The 26,912-nt window shown below is 42.2% G+C and overlaps 1 protein-coding gene across 1 annotated transcript; it reads right to left on the reverse strand.

The window, feature by feature from the left end:
• Positions 1 to 2,999: 2,999 nt before the first annotated feature.
• xpo7 (exportin 7) lies at positions 3,000 to 26,395 on the reverse strand. The gene is given in 30 exon segments (XM_051072729.1): positions 3,000 to 6,046; positions 6,684 to 6,811; positions 6,892 to 6,990; positions 7,105 to 7,262; positions 7,347 to 7,485; positions 8,088 to 8,302; positions 8,931 to 9,013; positions 9,139 to 9,246; positions 9,357 to 9,445; positions 10,109 to 10,215; positions 10,622 to 10,679; positions 10,681 to 10,731; positions 10,843 to 10,903; positions 11,188 to 11,271; positions 11,542 to 11,615; positions 12,806 to 12,941; positions 13,631 to 13,736; positions 13,816 to 14,009; positions 14,140 to 14,312; positions 14,391 to 14,537; positions 14,627 to 14,746; positions 15,247 to 15,320; positions 15,732 to 15,897; positions 16,500 to 16,604; positions 16,711 to 16,776; positions 16,866 to 17,032; positions 17,748 to 17,841; positions 18,258 to 18,404; positions 18,817 to 18,861; positions 26,286 to 26,395. Coding segments are annotated over 30 exon segments (3,321 nt in total). The 5' UTR covers positions 26,319 to 26,395; the 3' UTR covers positions 3,000 to 5,952.
• Between the last annotated feature and the right edge of the window lie 517 nt (positions 26,396 to 26,912).

Consider the following 26,912-nt stretch of genomic DNA (forward strand, 5'->3'; position numbering starts at 1 on the left):
TGATGGTTTTTGATGCCTTACTATACTATGACATTTTTTGATGGTTTTTGACGCCTTACTATACAATGATATTTTTGATGGTATTTGGCGCCTTACTATACTACGATATTTTTTGACCGTTTTTGACGCCTTACTATAGTTTGATATTTTTTGACCGTTTTTGACGCCTTACTATACTATGACATTTTTTGACCATTTTTGACGCCTTACTATACTATGACATTTTTGATGGTTTTTGACGTATTACTATACTATGACATTTTTGACCATTTTTGACGCCTTACTATACTATGACATTTTTTGACCGTTTTTGACGCCTTACTATACTATGACATTTTTTGATGTTTTTGACGCCTTACTATACTATGACATTTTTTGATGGTTTTTGACGTATTACTATACTATGACATTTTTTGACCATTTTTGACGCCTTACTATACTATGACATTTTTTGACCATTTTTGACGCCTTACTATACTATGACATTTTTTGACCATTTTTGATGTATTACTATACTATGACATTTTTTGATGGTTTTTGACGTATTACTATACTATGACATTTTTTGACCATTTTTGACGCCTTACTATACTATGACATTTTTTGACCATTTTTGATGCCTTACTATACTATGACATTTTTTGACGCCTTACTATACTATGACATTTTTTGATGGTTTTTGACGCCTTACTATACTATGACATTTTTTGACGGTTTTTGACGTATTACTATACTATGATATTTTTTGATGGTTTTTGGCGCCTTAATATACTACGATATTTTTTGACCGTTTTAGACGCCTTACTATACTATGACATTTTTTGACCGTTTTTGACGTACTACTATACTATGATATTTTTTGACCATTTTTGATACCTTACTATACTATGACATTTTTTGACAATATACTTAACTGTGACAAATTTTTTTCACCATTTTTTATATGTTATTATACTGTGACATTTTTTACTCTTCTAAACACCTTAGTATATTATGCTTTTGATCACGGATGGTGTCTCCTTCATCATCAACAATGATTCTCCCATCATGGGCGACATCTCTGTGATTGTGAACGACGTCATGGACGAAGTGGTGACACCTGGAGGAAATCAAAGAGCAACATACAGATGAAAATGATCAATATAGTACTACCTATTCCTCATCAGCAGTTTAACCATGACAATGCGTTTTCACTTCCAAAGCTTAAGTTTAGTTCTCTTTAATTTTGATGTTATTGTGAGGCAGCAGAAAGTTAAAATCTAATATCCAAATCTGTATTTAAAACAACTCTGTACTCAATTGAGTATCAAGGCAACACAAACAAATGACTTCAACACTGACATACACAACAGGCCATCGATGGATAACCATGAGACACAATCCAGTGCAACACTGAGGTGAAACAAAGCTGACACAGACAGCACACAAACCTGAGACGCACAACAATGCAAGATGAACACAGAGACAAAAAGCTGACCATACAACGATGCAAAATGAGCACAACGTAATGCTAAACCACCACGAATGAGCTCAGAATAAACAAGATGGAACACAACATCAACAACAACAGCAAGAAAGAGACAAAGAGAAATAAACAAACGACCATCAACATTTCATCCGTGCACCTCATGTCATGGTCACTGTAGCCACAGAAACATAAACACACTCTAACCCACTTTTAAAGACGACTGAAAATAATTTTTAAAAAGCCAAGAGGTTCAATGAAAAGGGTAGACTAATGTTAATGCTAACGCTTGCTAGCTTACCTCAGCATCCAGCCTCAACCGTGTTGGATAAAACCAGCTCCAAACACCCAGACTTGTTCTGTAATGGAGTTTCTCTGCGATAAAACAACACGAAGCGACGCCTCGAACGTTGGTCTTACTTTTTCCTTTCAGTCAGTTTCCTGACATTGTTTATCCGCCGCTCTGCTCCGCTCTGCTCTCCCCGTCTGCCGGTCACGTTCAATGACGCCATGCGTTGACGCCGATGACGTCACACGTCAGCCAACATCAACAAACGCGAATTGGTCGGCTCATTGTGCTCCGGTTCTGATCGAACATTTTCTTTGGTAATTTGACCAAATACAAAGTCTAAGGCGAACATTCATGAACTTTAAAATACTTCATACAGTGTAATGAACTAATATTTTAATAAAGACAAATTACATAGAAAATTAAAGCATAGAAGAACAAAAATGTAATTAATAAAAATAGTAAATAAAAAGGATAATTTTAGGCAGTTAGACCTGTCACTGGTGAGATTATTCTCTCATATCACATATTTCAGGGACTTAACATAAAGTTGAAATTCATTATAGCAGCCTGACCCTCATCATGAATTCAGACTTGTGAATAAAGAATTTAGGTCGAATAAACAAAGTATTGACCATTAGAATCTCAGTCGACTGTGTGGTCTCTGACTGATGATTAGAATCTGAGAATCAGGAAGTAGCCTTAGAATTAGCTCATATATTTCATTCATTAGCTATTGTAGCTAGCAGTGGTTAGTGTTTTTTCAGTTTATAGATACATAATGTCTCCAACAGTCAGAGAGAAAATTTAAGATGAAGACTTGAGAATCTAAGACTTTGCAACACCTGCAAACACCATGTTAAGGCTCATTTATGCTCAATCGTTAGTTACAGTAGGAAAAACAGAATGACGAGCCTTTTCCTTTTTTGTTTTAGTATTTGGAATGATGAAATAGGAAGACTTAGCTAGCTTCACTATTTTTGGGCAGCACAGAAAAGGATTGACAACTGAAACACTAAGATGTGGGCTCACAGCAGGGTGTTTCCTGCTCACCTGTTTTTACCTTAGCTACAGATACAGTGGAGCAGAACCCATCGGAAATCTGAAAGCTGCCCCCTGGTGGACGTACTGCTTCACATCCATGTCAAAGTCACTGGTGACATCATCTGAAATGGACAAATCAGGAGCATAAATGAGCCTTTAATGTGACCTGAGCAGAATAAAGAGAGAGAGGCGGCAGCGATGTAAAAATCAATGAGGTTTATTTGCAGTCACAATGCTTACACTATATGTAGCAGACATCCAAACAACTCAAACAGCTATTCACTCTATGGACCCAACACATTCACATCAGGGACACAAACCAAAACTTAGGAACTCAATAAACATCCATGAGTGCTGACATGGTTAGAGATGAGCTAGTTGTCACAAACAGTTAGCAGCAACATCGTAGAGAGTAACACAAGTTGCTAATAGACTCCACTCCTGCTTCTCTTTTTACACTGTTCTGACTTCTACCAAGGTTCAATGCAATATTCTTCAGATATTTAAAACTAAACTGGATTCCTTCAAGGGAGCTCTGATGGCCAGATGTCTCGAGATCCGGGAACTGTGGTAGACTTCCCTCCATTTGAATTATTATTCATTATATTCTGTCCTATGCGGTGGCACAGACCTTGGCTGTTTGAGCTCCATCACGAGCACCATGAGACGCCACATACACACCAGGCAACAGAGAGCCACTTCACACTCACACACACACGCACACAGATAACAACACACACACACCAAAAGGACTCCACTGCAGGACCTGAAGGGGGGGAGGGGGGGCAGTCCCAAAACCTGGTCCGAGGAATCCAGAGTGTAAACAAAATGGTGGAAACTGCACCCAGCCTACCAGAGGGGAAAATGTAGCTGTGACCATGTTGCTTACACGTCGATCGTTGCAGGCAAACAAGCGAGTGTGTGAATACAAGACCCCACTACCACCTCTCCGGTGTTCCGGGACGGGGACGGGGGGGTCTCGTGTTCTGCTTTAATTTGGGGAGAAAGGCGGAGCTGGGCCAGACCAGACGGGACGTCATAAATGGAAATTACGGTATTTTTCAGCCTAATAACTGCGGCCGTTCTGGCTCCGGGCAACTCCAGCAAAACATTTTACATCAGGACAAGAAACTCGAGCCTCCTAAAGTTTCTCAGACTCTACAGAAGTCATTTCAAACCAGAGACTAAAAATATCAGCAGCTGTTTCGATTGTCGATGAATCTTTAAAGCAAAAATGCCAAATATTAATTTCTTCTCTCAACTCCAATGTGAATATTTGCTGCAGTTTATCTGATTAATGTCCTGATTATTGGTTTTGTCAATAAATTGTCAGACAGAAAAGAAAAACTCCCCACAGATGTTTTGAGATATTTCTCAGACGTCACAAAGAAAAAGCTGTAAATCTTCAGATTTCAGAAGCTGCAAACTGTAAGATTTTGGTATTTTTACCAAATGTATTTTCTGCTGACTCGCTAATCAATTAACTGACAAATTGTTGCAGCTCTATGTGAGAATGAACTGTGCAGCTTTGAGTTCTGGGCTGTTCTGAATTGGAGCAGAACGATCAGTCGATTAATTGATTGACAGAAAATTAACTGGAAACTTTAATAATTCTTATTTTTTGTAGTAAAACTAAAAAAAAAAAGTTCTGTTTTAATGTGCATATATTTATCTGCTGTCTCCTGTGACATTAAACTGAATATCTGACAATATGAATGTGGAGCTAAAACGATCAGCCAATTAATTAACAAAAAGTTCATCTCTAAATATTTTGATGATCACGTGGTTAAAACAAAAATGTAAAAAACATTCACTGGTTCTCTGAAGTGAGTATTTGCTGGTTTCTTGTCTTTATCACAGTTTGAGTTTTGGACAAACATTAGAAGCCGAGCAGAAACGATGAGCTGATTGATTGATCAGAAATAAATCAAATGACTGAAACGATGAACTGAATCCGCTCTGGTTTGAAATGAAGCTGTTTTCTTGTTTATCTCCAGTATCTTTGTATCAGTTCCTCCTGTTGGTTTTAATGTTTTATCTTAGTGCTTCTCATTCACTTTTCTTTTAAATCATCTCTCTGAGTTTTGTCGAGCTGCAGAAAGTTAGTTTTTATATTTTCAGGTCAGTTTTTTCTGACAGAATCTCGGAGTCAGACGAGGACGCGATGGTGAGAATAAGACCCAGGTTGATAAATAGCAGAACTGTCCCTTTAAATCCCGCCGGGCCTGCTGCTGCGGGGTAACGTGGCTATTTACATCACTTCAACCAGAGACTGAGAAAAATGTACAACGTGGATGCTCTGACTCTCCCTTTCTGTTAGTGTGTGTACCTCTGCTTCCTGTTCATGGTGACAGCTCTGCAGCCTGAGCGCTCCTGTGGCCACCCTGCAGCTCTGTTTACCCCCCCCCATCCTCACCCGTCCTCCCTCTCACCTCTCCAGCTCTGTGGAAAGCTCGCTCCCCACGCAGACAGACAGTTGCACTAACTCACTACACTGTAAAAAGCTCAATCACACGGTTTTTGTTTTGTTTTTTTGTTGTTTTTCTGTTGTCATCTTTGTGTTTTAAATTCGATCATTATAAACATTGTTCAAAATGTTACGAAAAAAAATGTACACTTGGTTTTTTGTGTGTTTTTCTATACAAGGCAGGCAGAAGCGGATTACTACGTTTACCGGCATTCCTCACCTCACCTCTCCTCACCCACACCTCACCTCCGTCTACATCCACAGCACTCTCTCCTTCCTCTGTGAGTGATTTCGAGTGCTTAGACATGCGACCCCTCCCTCTGTTAGGACAGCCAGACGAGTCAGACCAACGCAGACTGGCTTTAAAATAGATCTGTATATATTTATATATGCTTATATCAAAAAGGAGGAGGGAGGGGTGAGGGGGTGAGGGGCGTGTGGGGGAGAGGGAGGGGGGCGTTATTCGCTGAAGTTAACCAACGATCCCGAACGTCGTGGGTCGGGGTGAGGAGGTGATCCCCAGGCATCCGGGCCCGGGGGGAGGAGGCGCGGGAGGGGGGCTGATGCAGAGAGGGTTGGGGAGGGGAGGTGGGGGGAGGCGGGGAGGCTGCTGTGGAGGAGTGAGGGAGGGGTGAGGGGAGGGGTGAGCTCTGTCTGCAGCTGGGTAAGACTCTGCTGTGTGGAATGTCAGCTCATCATGTCGTTGCTGTTGACGCCGTATGTCGAGTTCTTCATGCTGTCGTTGACTTCCCTCCTGAACACCGACAAGTTCTGAGTGAACCTGAACACAACACACACACACATCAACATCATTATTTTGTCATGTAATCACTTCTTCCTCCAGGTGTGTGAGCAGCAGGTCACAGGTTTCCACAGAGCCGTGATGCTAACATGCTAACGTGACTAAAAAGCAAATGTTTCTGCTGCTGATGATTCATTTTTCTTTCTGTTGATGACGACTGGATGATTTCACCTCTGGTGTCTAAAAATGATTCAGACATTTCTCACATTTCTGTAATAACTTCCAGAGCTGTAAAGGGTGAATAGTGACGGGCTGATTCAAAGATGGGAGGTAGTAATAAATCTACAGAGACACAGTGTAAATACAGAGAACAGATGCTTGGTGGCTCTGTGAAGCTGATCTCAGCTCTGCTCATTAACCTGCATGTGTCTTTACTCTATGAATCCTACCTGTCAGAGGGTGAATGGTTATGAATATATACTGACTGTCAGTGTGTGTGGTGCTGTGCACAGGTGAGGTTTAGTGTGAGCGGTTTAATCTGGATGTTGCCGTCAGTGTTAGATTTCCTGCAGACTCACTGATTCAGTTAAACTCAGATAAAGGCCTCGTGTTTATATGGATCCTTCTGAAGGACCTGCAGACTCGTTGCCCATGTGACCAGCGACGTGCGACTCACCTGTCCCGATTCTTCGTTAGTAGATTTCTCTCTATTCCCTCCATCAAGTTCTCGAAACATAAGTGCATGGCTTGCTGCTTCTCAGGCGGCTGACTGTTGACGATGCTGTTCCTCAGGTCAGCGAAATACTGCACAAACACACAAGTGTTATTACACACCCACACACACACACACTGAGGTGATCCAGGTGTGTGTGTGTGAGGTTTACCTTCTCGTTGAGCAGGATGAGGCCTAACAAAGGCCGAGACATCGACCACTGGTTCCTACAGTCCTCGAAGATGATGATGTTCAGAACTGTGGACAGCATCTGTACGACAACAAGCACAGATCAGGGATCAGCCACACGTCACACACCTGCAGGAGGAGTTTAAAGCCCAGTGGGGGGGTGGGGGGTGTTCTCAGGTGAGCAGGAGCCTCTCACCTGTTGGATCATCTCCGGGTGCTGCTGCATGATGTGCAGGAAGCGATCGTCCGTCGCCATCGGAGTGGGACGCTTCTTCGTGGAGCGCGACAGCTGTTTGAACAGGTAGGTCACTATGTGGTCCAGACTGGAGCAGCAGCCCGTGCACACCATCGTATCTGAAACACACACACACACAGATGTAACACCTACAGTCACGTGCACGCTGGTTAAAATAAAGTGCGACCTCCGGTGTGTTTTACCGAGCGCGGTGAGGCCTTCTGATATCGAGGACAGGATGTACATGACGACGTGAGGCTCCAGGCTGGCGATGAAGTTCATGTGGTCCTGGGTCAGCACCTCCAGCAGAGAGTAGAAGGACTGACTGAGCTTAGGATAATCCTGCAGGGACAGAGAGTCAGAGTCAAAGTCCAGCTCTGCTCAGTCCGTCAGACTGAGTCAGCTTTAGATTCTACAGACAAAACGACGAGCGGAGGATCTGCACCGGTTTCAGATTTCAACCCAACGCTGAGAGAGAGCTGTTACCAGTTCATTAACTGAATCAAAGAAATAACTGCTGGATCTTTAAACTGACACCAGGGATCAACCGATGTGGTTTTTCAGGGCTGATATTGATTATTAATAATCAAGAGACCGATAACTGATATTTGGAACTGACTGACATTTACAGAAAAACGTGTCAGAATGTAGAATAACACAAACTCCAACACAGAACTGAACCTTTAAACTACAATAGAACTTTTCAACATTTTTCTGGAACAAAAGGTGCAGCAGCTTTTCTTACACTGAACTGAAAATATGAATAAAATAATATCTCCATCAGTCCCACACTGATCCTCCTGTGTACAGGTAAAGACCTGTGTTCGTCTGCAGCAGGAAACGAAATAAAAACATGGAGGAGGTTTCGGCCTGCGCCTGCAGCTCTGACTGAGTAACAGATGAGTTAGTGTCGGTCAGTGAACACATCACGCAGCTGAACGTACTAGTAAGTCACTGTGGGGGATGGACAGCAGTAGTTTGATGAAGGTCTGCAGGGCGTTGTCCAGAGCGTCGTCGCCGTACAGACGGAAGACCCCGAAGTTGACGTAGTTTCCGCTGAGCACGGCCTTCAGCATGGCGAAGCAGACGCTGACGCCCTTCAGCTTCACCCCGTACACCTGGTCCTTCGGGACTTCTCCCAACGTCAGGATACGATTCCCTGAGAAGAGGAAGACAGGACAGATTACCGATCGGATTTTAATCGACTGTGGAATGAAAAATCAGTCGACTGATCAATTAACTGATCGATCAGTTCAGCTCTCTGAGATTTAACAACTTAAAATATCCACAGTTGAAGACTCTGTTCAGACGTCTGTATCAGTTAACCCAACAAACAGATATTTTATGATACGGTCACCACAAAAACCAAAGACTGAATCAATTGAGTTAAATAAAGTGTTTGTGGCCTGATCAGCTTCAGCAGCAGGAAAGTTCAGTGATTAAAAGTATAAACACACATCTGACAGCAGAACTACAGACCCACAGTTACATCAATAAATATAAATACTCATATGAATAAGTTTCAGTTTTTAACAGTTAAACACAGAGGGAGAGGCAGTAAACTGATGCTTCATGATCAGACCGATGAATCAGCTGATGTGTTCAGTCAGATTCAAACCAACACGTCATTTATTCAAATGAATTCAAATGAACTCCATAAATAAAGTGATGGTGTGAGGAGGGATCAGATCTTCACTCTGATCCAGAATCAGGAAGGTTTTAATCTGAAGATTCTCTGCACTTATTTCTGACTGAACATTATTATTCTGTTATTTTGGAGACAGTACCGTAGGTGGTGATCATCTTGCTGGTTTCTCTGAACAGCAGGATGCCGTTAGGTGACGACACATCGAACTGTAGCCGCTGGGATCTAAAGAAAAAACAACACAGAAGCTGTGAAACTAAAGAGCTGGACTGAGACCACCTGAAAACCAGGATCTCAACATGGAAACCCGTCTTTCCCGCTGGATGTGAACGCAGCGATGAGTCCTTCACCTGTTGTGAACGAGCTCAGCCATCAGTTTGAGGACAGGCGTGGTGCATGCTGGGTCGTGGTACCACAGCTCTATGGCCCGCTGCAGGATGGGCATGTAGGCCGGGTATCTGAGGGTCTGGGTTAAGGACAGGACTCAGACTGAGGTTCATACAAACACAGTTCACAGGTTAGAGAGCAGAGAGCGGTGCGGCTGCTCAGGCGTCAGCTCTGAGGATACATCCAGTCAAACAGCATCATGAAGCTGGTCTTGGCGTTGAAGGCGAACGCGATGCCTCGCAGGTCCCGGACCAAACCCACCAAAGTCCTCTACAGGAAACAAGAGAAGAAGAAGAAGATGAGTGTAAAACTCTGTTACAGTTGTTCTGTTTGGACTCGTTCTCTGTGACTCATCAATCACATTCACTTTACACTAATCAATCACCTGCTGAGCTCAATCACTCACACCTCATCTGATGGTTAATGTAGCTGCAGGGTTTCTGCCTTTTAAACAGGATAAAAGATAAAACCTGCTTCAGTCAGAGGACGACAGGAAACCAGCAGAGATGATTTACACCCACAACTCATTATCAACATCGATTTATTTACATGTACATCACACTGTGCTTCCCTGATGAATGGATCAATCACTTAAACATTAATACAATGAACCATTGAGATTCTAAAATTCTAAAATGTAAGATTTTAGCATTAATTATCACAGCAGCGTCGATCGTCTAATCATCGCAGCAGGACAGAGACAAGATATGAGAGTTTACTTAGTGAAATTTAAGACTTTGAAAACTTTCTTAAGGCCTTTGTTTCCAACTGTCCTAGATGAATTTAAATAAACAGCAGGTGTTTGTGATGAACATGAAGCTCCTGACTGCTCTGAGGTTTTATCTCAGCCTCTGGAATCTGGATTATTCTGTCAGTATTATCATTATATATCATACTGTGTGTGTGTGTGTGTGTGTGTGTGTGTGTGTTCACCTTGGCTTCCTGCTCATTGAAGGTGTTTGTGCTCAGCATCTGAGCCACAGCTTCAAACGCAGCCGTCAGAGGCAACATGAACTGTTCAAACTGGTCCTCGTCCTCGCCTGTAAACACACACACACACACACACACACACACACACACACACACACATGAATGAATGAATCTGACATGAACTCGTCCTTCAGCTGATTTTCAAATAAAACTCCAACATTATCGACTTTCTCTACTCGTATTTTCCTTCATGTTTTTATCTCAACACTTCACTCCTGTTCATTAGTTTTTATCCTTTATAAAGTCAGTGTTGTTGTTTGCTCTGAGTAACTGATCAAATGTTCTGTGTATAAACCATCGTTTGTTTAGCAGCTGTGATTCTGTGTTGGACAGAGCTGAAGCCTGCAGCTGCAGGTGTTATAAATAAAGTTAAATAAAAAATGTTTGGTGTCAGTAAAGTCAGATTCTCTAAATAACGTGAGTCCTCATGAATTCTCCTTCATGACGTGTATTTACCCAGATCGACCATCAGCAGGCGTCCCAGTGCCGTGTAGAAGGTGGTTCGACATCTCATAGTCGCTCAGATTCGACTGGTTGTTGACTCCGAGGAAGGAGAAGTGTTCACTCTGTCACACACACACACACACACACACACACACACACAGGACGTTAATATCTAATATAAACGTATATCTGATATATGTTAACAGACCTGTGAGGGTCAGTGAAGTACTCACTGTGTGGTTATTCAACATGAACTGAACAGCACTGAGCTTCACCAGCTTCCTCACACTGCTGTATGTGAACACATGAAGTCAAGGAGAAAACACTGATCCAGGAACAGTTTATATCTTTAAACACAAAACTTCAGTCACTCTGCAAACTCACATCAGATGAGAACAATCAGAACAACAATAATAATAATAATAATCCTTCCTGTCACCTGACGCTCACGAGGACGAGAAACATGGAGGCTCTGGACACCACACACACACACACACACACACACACACACACACCACACACACACACACACACACACACACACACACACACACACACAGTGACACGCTGATGAAGGATATCCTAACGAGAGGTCGTTCAGTAGCTGGAGTGTCTTGGAGGTGATTGGTTCACACTGGCCCCAGTACTTCAAGTTCGTGATTCTGAGAGACAGAAAATCATCAGAGAGACACAACTATTTTTAATTAGTTAACACCGATTACAGCTGCAGGTTAATTAATCATCATCTTCCTCATTTACATAAAGACTAAAAAGCTACATTTACACCTTTAATTTAAATTTCACTCTGTTTATTTTCTCTTTTCATTTGAATTCTGGGTAAAAATCCTCCTCCACAGTTTCCTGTTCGGGTGAGAAATGGAGCCTTTAATGAACCGACACATTCAACCATCTTAGTTTTTTCTCTTACTCACATTTTCCCTATAAAGACACTGAGTACCATCGTCTCGTCGTTCAACCCCAGAACTTCTGATAGTCGTCGATAAAGCTGCAGGAACACAAACAGCAAACAGCTCAAACAATGTGAACACTCAAAGATTTAATATCTATAATATCAGCAGAGCTAAGAGACACAGTGTCAGACGTCCAGCAGCTCGTCTGATGCTGGTTCTTGTTTGAACTGACTGATTCGCTTCATGAAAACCAGAAACACAAACTTAATGAACCTGTGAAGCTTCAGTTCCAGGTTCTGCCTTTTGTTTCCGCTTCGTTTAACAAACCAGAACGTTTCTGATTTATGGTTTTAACGAGGCTGTTTACAGTGGGTTTGTATTCATCACGGCACAGCAGTCTATATTACCCATGATCCTCTTCTCCTTCCGGACCAGGAAGTGCTGTGACTGTAACAAACACAAACTCGGTTTCTTCTCCTTTATATTTTTTAACTGACCTACAGCATCACTCTGAACGACTCTGACTCTCACTCAGTCAGAGGGAGATCCAACCTGAAGAACCACAGTTACACAGAGACACAACAGAGGCTCCGCTCTCCCTGTTACACTGAACCATCACTGTGAATCTGAAGCTCACAGTTTAAGGCCAAATAGTTCAATCATGTGGGTTTAAGAACTAAACGTCCTGTTTTATTGATGCTGACAGGACCTGGTATCACCTCCTGAGCTGGAACCAACTTTAGTTCCAGGAGCTCGGCAGTGACGATCAGAGGAAACCAAAGCAGAACCTGAGACATGGACACACAGTCAGCTACAGGTTGTTAAGTTCCTGTGGTGGAAACACTGATCCACTTCATCAGCAGCTGGACACACTGACAGTTTTATATGTAACTGCTCTGAGGTCTCTACTGCACAAACACATCCTGGATTTAAATTACACTTTGGGGGTGGGGTGGGGGGTGTATGGGGGCTAATACCAGACCAGACGGCCACACGTGCAGACAAACTACAGTTTCTACGTGGCACCACTTATCTGCGACGTTCACATTTTGCAGTTTCTGCCCCGAACAAAGAGAACACACTCAGTCAGTCAGCATGAACCACGGCAAACAGTAAAAACATGAGCAGCAGCAGACTGAGCTGAGGCTGCTGCCATCAGCACTAACACACAAAGACCTGCTCGCCCCTCAACCTGGCCCCCCGCTAACACCGCAGGGTTACTGAGGGAGGGGGCGGCAGGGTTAATACAACTCACACAGCGTTAACGGTTTGAAGCAGCTCGTACCTTTGAGGATTTCTGCACCTGGTCTCCAATGTAGATCTTTCTGAACTGTTCAAAGAAGCTGAGCATGGCCAGCTCCAGTCGCTCGTTACCGGCCTGAGCTAACCGAGAGTCGGTCAGATTCATCAGCTGGAGCACCCTGAGACGGACGGAGAGAAAGGGAATGAACAGGTCACAGACAGTCAGTGAATCATGAGCTGAAGCATCTTCCAGACACACAACATGAGACATTTCAGGCTTTCACACATTCACCTCACTCCATGAATACAGATCCACCTGTTGTACTTTCACTCACAGTCATTCAGCGGTTTCTCTCTGTTTCATTAAGTGGTGAATATCTACAGTAGCAGACACACTGAGAATACATGAAGTTTCATTCAACACATTTCTGTGGATTGGAGAAGATTAAATGAATTAAACCCTCTGCAAACTACAGAGAGTGTTTGTCAAAATGAGCTTAGAGTGTTTCAGTCAATACAAGTCTTCAGAAGATCACGATGCCGGGAAAACTGACGAGGAGAAATAATTATTACTGAGACTGATCAGACAGAGAAAGGCCTTCACTGCCTCAGACTTTATCAGCTGGAAAATTAAAACTGAGGAGGAGGTAATTACAGAGAAATGAACTCTAAACACTGAAGAAGTTTTTAGAAGAAACTGGGATTCAGAAGAGGGAAGATGAAGATGATCCACGTATAAAAACAGAAACCAGATCCCTCTCTCTTTAACATCACAGGTCAATGTTCCAAACTGATGAGATGAACTGGTTTAAAGATGGTTGTCTTGTATTAGTTCCTGAAAACATCCTCAGGGTTGTTGAATTCTTACCGACAGACTAACTCTCCGTCCATGGCGTCCTGCTCGTCCGTACTCGCAAACGACACCCGTCCACCGATCACCGCCCCGATTATATAAACCAGCCATGTCAACCGCCCTGCACACAGAGGAAGACCAGCCATTACAAAATAAATCAAATATCCCTCCTCTAACGTCAGCGATGGGCGTGTTCGTACCCTCCTGCACAGTGATGTCTGCGGCGCTCGAGTTGGTGGACTGCAGCAGCTCCTGGTAGGTCTGAGCCGCCTGGTCGAACAGCTGGACGAGCAGAGCGCACGTCTTCTCGTACTCACACCTCCCGATGGTGGACAACTGGTCCAGCTGCTGCTGGACGAGGCCGGCGTCGTCCAGAGGGTCTTCTAAACCGTCTCTGTGGAGCAAACACCGTCAGACAGATTAAACTAAACCTGTTCTCTACGTTTCACAGCCCTGGGTGGAGTCTGGTATTATAACTGAAACAGAACAGAGGAATCACAGTCAGCTGAGTCAGCAGACGTTACCTGAGGATGACGTGGACCGACTCCAGCCGCGATGTGATGTAGGCCTTGGTGACCTCCGGAGTGTAGGTCTCCAGCAGATGAGGTTCGGTGGCTTTGACGTAAGGGACCGACGCTGCCAGACGCTGCCACAGACTCAGCAGGTAGTGAACACTGTTGGGGGCAAACTCCCAGTGCTGAGGAGAGGATCAGCAGTTTCATATTATTAATCAGAAACTCTCTCCCATGATGCTGCTGCACTGTGACGCACCCACCTGCAGACTGGTGACGGTGAAGTTTGCTATGAGTCGAATAACTTCAGGGTAGTTTTCTACTTTGACCAGCTCGCCCAGCTGGTAGTTACTCTTCAGCCTCGCCAGCAGACGACAGAACTCGTGGTAGTTATTAGGATCAGGCAAACACTGAAACACAACGACGTTTAACAACATCAGACGACCAGAGAGAGAGAGAGAGAGATGTACCTGTGTGAAGGAGCAGGTGTGTGATTTACCTGTGGGTTCGCTAGTATCCTCTTCACTCCATCCACCAGGTGTGAAAGAAACTTTGCTCGCTCTGCGTTGTTGAAGAGAGACCTCCGGACAGAGGCGATCTGAACTAGACATGACAACACCTGCACACAACACACAGAGACACACACACACACAGACACACACACAGAGACACACACACAGAGACACACACAGACAGGAGGCTTCAGAGCTTACTCTGGATAAATGTGGACCTATAACGTCCAATCTGAGCCAGAAATCAGGAAACAGGTAAAATAAAGAGTCTAAATACGACAAATCAAATCCTATCAGATTTCAGAAGAGTAGTTTACAGATAGAACCTCTTTATATGGAGAGAAAAGACAAAGATTTTTGTTTCATTTGTTTCCTGTTTGTTGACGCTGCTCTTTCCTTTCTTTTTTGGGACTCAGTCAGGACCATGAAAGTTAGCAGCAGCAGTAAATGATTAAAGTGTCTCAACTATGACTGACTACCTGTAACATCTGTAATTAAATCCTCAGTTATGAGGATGAGAAGTTATAGGACCAATAATACATTAAACTAAAACATGACCTGAACAAAATGTTAAGAACTTGTCAAACTCCTGATTGACGTCACTTACCAACGGGGAGAGGGACGGAGGGATGGAATGATATAAATTGAAAAAGAGCTGCAGGGTGGAGGAATCAAGAAACGCTGCAGGAAAGAAACAAAGAGGAATCTGTCACAGTTATTTCAGTGTTTTCCTGCAGGACTTAAACCAAAGTTTCATCTTTCAACTTATTTCCACTTCTTAAATAAACACAGACAATTCAACTATAAAACTGAAAAGTTTCACACTTTCAGCTTCAGCTTCAAATTAAACTGCAACATTTCACACAGACAATAAACATTTTAACCTGTTTACACTGTTTACACCTGCTAATTAAAAAACAATCTGCAGATTTTTTTGCCTTTCCTGATCTTTTCTCTCTCCATTTGTTGAAAACTTAATATAAAACATTAAGCATCACCTCTTTTTTTAATTTAGAGAAACCTTAAAATCCACAATAAAAAATGGAAATGAACAAATCTAGTGGAACCCCTGTCCTGTCTGTCAGCAGCTACCTGATCTCCATGACGTGGGGATCTGTACGGTGCAGAGGTCGTCCGACGACTCGTCTGTGGAAGTTCCTATAAAGTCGTAGTTGAGGCAATTGTAGCTGAGTTTGAGCAGCTGCATGAGGAGACCGTGCTGAGACTCATCGTTCAGGTTCAGGTTCTTCCCCGAAGCCTGAAAACAAACCGAGAACCAGAGTCTGCATCAGTCTTCAGTCCTGCAGTGGTTTATCTCTGTGTGGTCGGAGCAGGATGATTATATTTTTCTCCAGCTGGTGCCCGGTTAAAGTTCAGTAACGTGTTTATGATTCCAGACACATTAACTCTGATCCTTTGTTTATTTTGCTGCGTCTGTGCCAACTGCCATAAACTTATTATCCACAACCTGTGGCTGCAGGTCAGACGCTGTGAAGAACGACGCTCGTAAAAGCTTCGCTGAGGGGAATTATTTCAGAAGTGAAAATGAAAGCAGCTCAGTGCAGAGCCAGGATTTATTCAGCTGAAATTTAATCACCGAAAATGTGATTAAATTCTTCTTAGTGTTCTCTAACTGTTTTTGTGTTATTGTTATTTTTATATTTGTAAGAGCTACTGATTTTTACTGTTTGTTCACTTTGTTTCTGAAGAAAAAAAAAGTCAGCTTTCCATTTTTCTATTTATGCTTCTTGACTTGCAGAACTTGCTATATATTTTCATCAAGAGAAATTCCTCGTGTTTTGATCAGGGCTCAGATTTTTTAAAATAGGTGAATGTACCTGTTTGAGGAGGTGAATGTACCTGTTTGAGGAGGTTGCAGGAGAGAGTGAAAATGTCGAAGAGAGAGGAATCTCTGAATGATGAAGCGATCTTCCTATGTTTGGTCAGAGGATGCGTTGTGTCGGCCTGAGGAGGAAAAAACAGACGTTAAACATCTTCAACACGACAGAGACAGAAAGATGAAGGTGAGTGAGGAGGAGGAGGAGGAGGAGGAGGAGGAGGAGGAGCAAACCTGATTGATCTCATTCGTCAGCTGGGACAGAATAGTCACCCCGATGATGCAGTGTTCAACACTATCCTGTAAACACACCAACAACACAGCTTAAACACACACGTGCTGTTACACAAACCTGCTGTTTGTCGTATCACATGATCAAACACACTCACCTGTAGAAAGCGTGTGACATCGGCGATGACGTTTCTGAAGACGTAGTCATCTTTCTGACAGTCGAACCAGCCCAGTTTGGTGATCCTGGCGTACAGCTGGATCAGAGCCTGGGTCACGAACGCCGCTAACTTCGGCCGCGTGGCCAAATAATTCAGCACATAGTTCCCTGAACGTCACACAAACAATAACAGCAGCTTTGTGAGACTGAAGCAGCAAAACTCAGAGTTTCAGCAGCAGATTTTCAGACAGATTTCATGAGCAGCTGCGTCTCAGTTTTGACTGTTCACATCTGGGAGTTTATTTTTATCAATCCAGATCTCTGGGAACAATTACATAAGATGCAAATAACAGTTAAGTTTGTTTCCAAACGTGTGTTTTGATGCACAGTAATTTGAAGGAGAAGCTAAATATCAGCAGTGGAAACGTGACCAGTATAATGGTGGTGGATCAGAAACAGAAGGTTTAAATGGTAAAGAGAAGTATGTCTGGTAAAGTTCGAAGCCTCTGTGCTTTACCTTTCTATCAAATATTAGGTTTTAGGAACCAGTTAACAAACAGTGAAGCAGCCAGACCAGGTCCAGTTCAGTCCACACTCATCAAACAGGCGCTTGTGTAGCACGTTCCCAAACACAAACCTACAGTCTGACTGTTTATTACAGACAAAATCTAATTTTGTGTTCTCCAGGCAAATTGGCAACTAAACCCAGTCTGCAGCAGCGTGTGCAGGCTCGCTGAACACGTCCACATTTCCCTGCACGTCATTCGCCTTCGCACGAAACAACATGTTTTAGAATATCTGTGTTTACTGAATTTCTTTCTCTTCATGTGACACAGACGCAGTTACATTTAAGTTGACGTGTGAGAGGCGGAGAGATACTCACGGATGTCGATGCGTTGCTCGAGCGGTAGAGGGTTGCTGGTTCGAGATACCAGTTTAGACAAACAGGTGGCCGCAAGCAGCTGAGAATATGACGACTGAGCAGAGAGACACATCAGAACACGTGGTGTTACAGCTCAAATTAAACAATAAAAACACATTTAAACTGAATGCAGTCATAAGAAAACAATGATTTTATCTGTGGTGAGACAGCTTGGTAAGAACTGCTGGTTGAGGTTGTATTTATGATATATTATTTTCCCACGTCTCTGGGTGTAAATGATCAGTAGGGACTAAAATCAATGTAACTGTAATCCTCTGATTGTTACTCTCAGTGTGTGACAACATGATGACAGGATTCCTACAGAGACAGATCCTTTAGTTTAACCAGAATCATCTCTATATATCACAGTGTCCAGAACACAGAAGTTTTCCTTGTAATGGCAGATTTTATAAATGTTTATTAATGCTGCTTTAACTCAGTAAAAGATGTTTCTGTAGCAGAGTCACTCACACTGCCTCTCTCCAGCAGGAGCTGACATTTGCTGAGACAGTCGGGGCTGTTGGTGAACTCAACCAGAGCTTTCTCTGCCTGGTGTCGGACGGCGGTGTCGGTAGTCTCATACAGCTGCTTACACAGGATCTCCAGCTGGGCAAGGCCCTAGATAGACACAGACACAGGGAAGACACAGGGCTTATCAGTGACCGACAGAGACACATTCATGATTTTACAACAAGAACCAAACTCACAGAGAGGACGTCATGTTCCTCACACACACACAAAAACTGATGAACTGATAATCATTTCTCCCACAGGTCGACATGTGGAGTAACTTCATGTCAACAAACCACGGCTGAAACATTCAGTCGATTCAATTAATCAAAAAGAAGAGTAACTGTAAATATTTAATCAGTGTCCGTTCATTTCAGAGCAAAAATGCTGAACATTGGTGCAGTAACTTTGATGAATGTGTTTTCTGACATTTTTACAGACTAAAATGATTCATCAACAAAATACCTGCCACATAATCAATAATGAAAATGATTGGTAGTTGCAGTTCTCGTCTAATTACCTCCACATGTGGGGCAGATTGTGAGGTAACAGGGTTCATGGTTTTCTGACTCGGAAAAAACAGAAACAGTTTGTCAGTTAGCAGAAAATGAATTAATGCAACAGTTCTGATGATCAATGATTTGTTTAGGGTTAGGGAAGCTGAAGCTGTTTCTATCAATCATTCTCAATTATAAATCTTTGGCTTTTTGACTTTCAGTCGCACAAAACGAGACATTTGAAAATGTCACCTCGATCCCTGGGAAATGTGAAGAGTTTTTATAAATCAAATAACTTATTAAATAGCCAAAGAAACAACCACCAGAGTAACAGATAATGAAAGTTATCATTTCAAATTATACATCAGGGTTACTATGATAACGTAAAATCATCGAGGAAAGAATCAAATTTAACTGAATCTTTGGATTCTGGCTGTAGTTTGTTCCTGGTGAACTTCTCTTTTTGGGTTTATTTATTATCTTTTCACATTAGCTTTTTCACATTTCTATACACAGATATTCTGATAATAATGGTGCAAAATGATGTGAAATTGTATATTTTTAACTGAGAATGTAAATTTATTTGTCTTCCACTAACTCAGAGAAAACGCTGCATATATTCACATTAAACTGGACATTTTTCACTCATTTCTAATGTTCACAAGTTCAAACCCTGCAGCTCTGCTGAGTTTTTCCCCTTCGTGTCTCCATATAGAATACCATCACATTACTGTTTACAAATAGCATTATGAGAAGGCACATTTGGAGCAGACGGAGTCGTCAGTTTTCTGACGTAATAATCAAATGCAAACATACATTCACTCCCATATATTTAATGATATCAAGCTCTGTTCATGTGACACAGGAACAGTGCTGAGTCATGCACAGTCACAGTGAGATGCCAGTTACTGATAAATAAATTCAACATGGTGGAGCCACCACGTTAAAGGACAACATCAGAGGTGGTCTGGATTCATGTTTCATTTGATGCTGCATTCGCTGCTCGTGTTGGTGTGAGGCGTTCGGGTGTACAGTGTGTTGACGTGCAGAACAAGTGATGAGGTGTGGAGCGGCGTTATCTGCAGCAGGTACGACACAGGGTTACATCATGTCTGTTCGCTGTGAAACTCTGCTGGCCTCAGATAAGAGCTCAGAACTGAACCCTGCCTGCACACAAGACGTCTGCTGCGCCAGATGAAGCCAAACACTTTAATTCACTCTGATAAAGTTGCATCAGACCGAGTTATAAAACACACACAGCAGAGGTGTGGTGATCATGTGACAGTGATAGTGTGATAATGTGGTTAAAGTTTCAGCACAATAAACTGCAGACAGATCATTTCTATCATCATAAAAGTCCTCTTCACGTCTGTTGCCCTTCACAGAGCGTCTGAACCAGAGGAAATACCTTCATTAAAAAAATCTTGTGCCAAAATATCAACAAGCAATTAAAGATAATTACATGTTGGTTTTTTTGGACGGGAACCTTCTAATGTCATCTACGTTATTGTTCCATCAGACTCAGCCGTGACCAGAGTCCAGGAATCACATGTTCTCACTAACACGTCACAGCAGCCTCACCTGCAGACCTGTCCACGATTAAATACCAAGAGAGGGCAGATAATTATTCTTCTAAGAAATGTTGGAATGGATTTAATGGAAATTTACCTGGAAAAGTTGAATTAATAGTGACAGTTTCCTGTGGAGGAGACTGAGCAGGTGTTAACGAGTCAGACTCCATCAGATCATTCACTGATCAAACACTCATGTGCAGAGACTCGGTCTTGACTTCTGAAGAAGTCCAAGCTGATGTAGGATTCATCAGATTGTTGAGTACAAACCAAACCCCAGGCTGCTGCAGATCATGTTCACATTTTGTAAACAGATGCACAAAACTTCTGATTATGGTTTGTGGCGGGTTTCAGGCGAGTTGATGTCAGTAAAACGCCGAGCTCTGGATCCACTCCTCACATCCCTCCCAGTTTCTGTTTCTGCTCCCGAGACAATGTCTGCCAGCCGACAGATGGTTTTTGGTTTCTAATTTTAAACCAAACCACTTCTATTTTTGTTTTGGACGTGTGCAGCCTGACAGATGTTTTTAACTACTGCTCCTATTTTATATCCACGTGTGGAGCTTTGTGTTGATTCAGCATTTATCACACAGGTGATGCACCAGTAAATCAACTGACTGAATCCTTCCATTTATCCATTTTCAACCATGAAAATAATCCTGGCTGCAGTCGGAACACAACTGACAACAACTTAAACTGAGCAAATATCAATTCAACAACGTGTAAAACTATAAATCAGTCAGTCAAAAATGTACGGACCTGTCCTAAACACAAAGCATAATTATGACTAGAATTCACTGGACCTCTGACCAGAGCTCAGCGATGTGTAGAATTAGTCTGGTTAATGGATAACTCCAGTATTTTTGAGGCTAGGGCCTCATTCTCCCATGTTTTGAGAATAAAGAGAAGTAAATGTTTTTGCCAGTGTATCACTACCAGACTCCATTGACAAAATCAGTGATTTTACCAAGCAGAACACAGGAGCTGCTGGAATACCACCGCTCCATCTGTTAGTGTGTTTGTGTTAGTGATAGAGATGCTTCTGTTTAAACTAAAAACTCTGCTGCTCTCAGTTGTGTTTGGTTATCTAAGTGGACGTCTGTGCTCTGTCTGTATGTTTTGAATATGCATAATGACGACAGCAGTGCAGGAGGTGCAGCTCTGCATCACTCCCACAGGTGAAATCATAGAAACTGTGATGCTTCATTCACGTTTCAGACTGAACTTTGAACCAACTGAAGTAAATCAAGATTTGAATTTAGATTTTTTTGGCCATAATGCTAAAGTAAGAGATGTAACCTGCACAGTTCACAGAGCAAACATTTCATCAGAAGGAAATAATGACTTTAGTAAAAAGCTCTGTGAAATGATTAAACTGGTGTCTCTGTCAGGAGAAGCTGGTTTTACAACTTCCTAAGAAATGAACGGCGGGTTTGCTTGACTTTCTCACACATGGTTTAACTGCTTTCAGTTACAACAAGCATCAGGGTGCGGACACACGGCAGCATCAAATATCACGGTGGAAACTTCACATGGCTGAAGAACTTTGAGGCGGCAGCAGAAGATAATGAAACATTTTTAACTTCCACACCCAGAAACGTGACGCGGCTTCATTAAACTGGAAACGACGTGAACATGTTCAACACAGCCAGGCTGAGATTAATTACACCAAAGGAATGAGAGCAGGAAACCATCCAGCTTCCTCTTCACTGGAACATCGTCTGAACTACTACAGCTTTAATGATTAATCAATCAATTAGCTGACAGCTGATGTCAGAGTCTGTTCCAGCCACAAACCTAAAGATATTCATATTAAACCAGAGAAAAACAGCAACTCTCTGTGTCTGAGAGGCTGAACAGAAAGGTCTGGGTGTTTTTGTTTGGTAAACGCCTTAGGCAATCAATTATCAATAATCCAAGCAGTTCATCAACTGACAGCTCACCTTCAGATGCCTTGTTCTGTCAAACCAAGAGTCAAAAAAAAAGATATTCAGTCAGAAGGAAACAACAAATGAAAAATAACAATTAATCAAAAAGTCAAAATAGCTGCCGATCAATTTTCTGTTGATCAGCTAATCAATGTTTAGTTGAAAAGCACAGAACTGTGCTTGCAGACACGTTAGAAACTGAACAAGGCCTATAACTCATGACTGTTTTCATTATTGATTAGTCGGCTGATTATTTTCTTGATGAATCAATAATCTGTTTCGACTGTAAACAGCAGTTTATAATGATCCTCTGGGCCACACAACTTCTCTCACAGAAAAACTTAATAAAACAGTTCAGATGAAATGATCAGCTGATGGACAGATAATTAACGGTTTTGGTTATTGATTAATAAGTTATCTTTAAAGTTAAACCACCAAACATTTCCTGGTTCCAGATCCTAAATTGGGGAATCTTGCTGCTCGTCTTTGTCTTATATGACAGGAAAGTGAAAACAAAATGTAACTGGATCTTTAGATAAACTGATTAGCAGTTCACTGAGAAAATATTCTGCAGATTAACTGATAATGGCAACAGTTGTCAGTCGTAGCCCGACTGAGAAAACAAAGATAAAACACTCTGACAAAACACCTCAGAGAGTTTGGTTCCTGCCTTTTATCAAGTGTTAGTTTAAAGTCTTCAGCTGAAAAACCAGGTTAAACTGGAATCAGTCAGTTCAACCTCACAGTTTAAACCAAATAATTTCTTCTTAATTAATCAGCCTCAGTAACAGGCACATGAGTAAATCAGACACAGATCTGAGACCAGGATCTGGATCTGACCTCGGCCTCGTCTGTGAACGAGGAGCTCAAACATCCATCAACATCCGACTGTGTGAGTTACATATTGACAGTTCACAGTAACAGCCTCAATATAAACCTCATCTGTGTGTCCATCTCTGAACACAGTTTCTGCTGCTCTGGTTTCCTCACACAGCACAGAGTCAGATTCCCTGTATGCACAAAAATACCTCTGATTCTGAGCGCACAGTTAAGGTATCAGGTTCTTTATCTTCTTTATTTTAGCAACTAACACTAACTTTCATTTTTTTATCAGTCAGTTTGTTACTTGATCCATCAAATGTCAGAAAATAGTACGACGCTGACGTCCAACCAACAGAGGAACAAACAGATATTCAGATTACAACTAGAAGCAGTCAAGTTGTGAGAAAAATGGTCACAATCTCCCCGTCTGCTCCTGAGTTATGGTGCTGAATAACGGCCAGATGATATATGATATGAACACAGTGAAGCTGGGTCACAGGTAGCTTGACCTTTGACCTTTAACCATCAGATTTTACACAGTTCAGTGGATCTTTGTGCCAAATCTGAAGAAATTCCCTCAACGCAGTCTCGAGTTATCACGTTCATGAGACTGAGACGGACGAACAGACGGCCTGAAAATAAACAAGCAAAACAGAGAGAAGCCAAAAACTTGTGCGTCTTTCTCGTCCAGATGCTGAACACGAAAAATGTGATTTCTGCTGATTCTAGATCAAACTTTGTGATTTTTCTGACTTTAGAAGAAACAGTACTGTAACTGTAACAGTTCTGTAAAAAGAGGCAAAATCCTCACATTTAAGGAGCTGGAACAGGAAAATATTTGACATTTGTTCGTAATAAATTACTTTAACAATTAATCAGAATTGGAGGCGATTAATTTTCTGACAATCAATTCATCAGCTGGTTGTCTCAGAACTAAATTATGAACCCAGTCTCCCAGTGCTGCAAAAAACAGACTCTATTGACTGTACAGCTGTGTGCACATGAGGTATGTATACGTGGTATCACAGAGTAAAACAGGCAAACTCAGCTGGACGACTGGTTCCAGTCAAAAAACTGGAGGCTCTGCAGAGACTCACTGTTACTGGCTGCTGCTGAAAACCCCACAAAATCTAAATATTGTTATGTTACTTTCTATTATTTTACATTTTCTTCATAAAACAATGCATAAATGTAATTTCCAGCAACCTGGACGAGAAACACAACCTGAGAAACAGTTTAAAAAGCAGCAGATGGAATATTTTCATCCATATGGTGAAATAAGTCTTTGAGGATTCTGGAAATATCTTCACATCAGAGATAAACGTTGTGAAATCACTTTATTTTGCAGAGAGTAACACATGGAGGACAGTTTAGATTAGATTAGATTTTCTGTTTCCAGACACAGCAGAATAGTTTGTGTCGTCCCTCACTAGGTGATGCTAAAGCTCAGTTAAACAAAAATATATTCAAAAAATATCTTTTACAAAGCTGAAACAATGATGTCAATTTGTCAATCAACTGATCGCCAGAAAATGTATCTGCAGATATTCTGATTATCAATGAATATTTTCTGTCATTTATTAAAGTTAAAATAACGAGATAATTTGCTGCTTTCAGTTTCTCACAGGTGTGGATTCACAGTAAATGAAACTGATTTAGATTTTGGACAAAACATATGAGACAGCACTTTGGAGATTTTATAGCCCAAATAACTTATTGATTCATATGGAAAATAATACAGAAAATAATCTGCAGCCATAGAGATGATGGATAGTCAGTGTCATCCCCTGTGATGTTATATTTAAATAGTTTTTAAACAGTTATTAAAAATAAAAATGAGATGGAAATTATGACCTTATTAAAGACTATTTTCCCTCCTGTAAGACTCATGTGACAAACCAGTGTAAAAACATCTTACAGCTTGTTTGGAAAACTTCCAGAGAAACTGTCAGTGATGCAGCTCCTCCATGCTGCACAGCTCAGTGCGGCTCTGTTTCCAGCATGGAGGCTGAGGCTGCTCATGATCACTGACCACTGTCAACACCACTATACATTCAACTGACATCCACACTGCCGGTTTAAGCTGCTGTAGCTGTGTTCCTTGCAGAGCTACAGAGCAGCGGCACAGGCTGCTAATACAACAATAACATGGAGTTAGCTCTCAAACTGAAACAGCGGAGTATCTCCTCTCTGGGAAATAATGGAGGAGCAGGAGGGAGAAGTGAAAGCACCGAGGAGAAATCCTGCACTTCAACTTCATCCATCCACCCTCTCCTCCTCCATCCTCCTCTCCTCGTTATTCCCAAACATGTGTCGGAGCGGCTAGCCTGGAGCAGGCTAGCTAAACACAACACCACCACTGCCTGGTTACGCACATAAACAACCCCCGGTGTAAAATCCCCGGTGCCCTCAGCTCGGTGTTAACCGTGCCCGGGCAGCCGCGAGACAACACCGGCGGGCATGAAGCCTGATTTACGGACAAACAGTCCCGACAAACCGAATCATGTTTTCAAATGGACTCGGGCGGGAGAAGTTGACGTCTGGGGCTGAAGCTAACGTTAGCCTAGCTGGCTAAAGGGGGCAGCTACCTTTAGCTCAGCAGGACAAGAATTAAATATTTAAACTTTGGGGTAAAAAGCACAGGAGAATAAGTCAGAGAATTAGTTTATAATATGATAAATGTTCACACTGTGGGACACACTGGCGCCAAACTGACAGTTAACCACTTCGTGTTAGCCTGACAGCTATCCGTCCGCGGCCAGCATTTGTGTTTTATTGTTTACTTCACTAAAATACGCCGATATCTCGCTCCGTTTCGCCGGTGGAGCCGCGCCTTCAACCGGCACGACCACCGGGAACCGTGCGGGATTTAACTCACACACTGCGCGGCTTCTGTTGTCGTTATCCAGCCTGAAATCCCCCCCTCCTCCGTAGCTAACACAAGCTAACCCTGCATCCAGCCAACCCGAGCAATGACAGCAGGCCACAAGTCAACACAGGCGGCCACATCCTTTCTTTTACCGCCGGACAGTACCAGCGCGGCCGCCTCCTGCACCGCAGCGGCCGTGCACAGCCTCCGTGCCGGGAACACAGCACCCGAATCCGCGCTCAGACTCATTCTCACGCTCATGGAGAAACTGTCGGTTACAAAAACATGAAACCTCTGCTTACCTGCACATGATCCGCCATTTTTCTCCATTTCATGCACCTCTCACTCCCCCGCTTATGGGTAAGGAGGGTGACAACAGCGCCCCCGCTCGGCAGCCGCTGGAAGAACAGCCCCATTCATTTCAACCTGCAAACAAACTGCAGCCTGTTACCTCAAGTACATGTACTGAAGTACTACAGTACCAACGTAAGATACTTGGACTTTACTTGAACGTTCACATTTAAAACTACTTTATATTTTGAACTCCACTGATTTATTAGACAGCTCTACTTACTTTTCATATTTAGATTTTACATTTACTGTTTTTAAAAAAATGAAATTAAAGGTTTGTTTTTCTCTATATTTTGAAAATGTTTACATTATTAGGATTACACATAATATCTATTACTGTGAGCTGAAGACTTAGACAAACTATTTCTTGCATCCAAAACAATACTAGAGCCTCAGAAATATAATATAATAACTCAGACTGGCTGACCATTTGTTGAAACAAATTCACTTGAATTGTGTCAATAAAACATGATTCTAGTTAATGAGGACCTAAAAACTGAATTCTGAGTGGCAATGATCAATCCGTTATTACAATTAGATCATCAACAGACAATTAATAACAGACAGTTACTGTTTTT

The sequence above is a fragment of the Lates calcarifer genome, linkage group LG9, assembly GCF_001640805.2.
Source record: "Lates calcarifer isolate ASB-BC8 linkage group LG9, TLL_Latcal_v3, whole genome shotgun sequence".
Lineage (NCBI taxonomy): Eukaryota > Metazoa > Chordata > Actinopteri > Centropomidae > Lates > Lates calcarifer.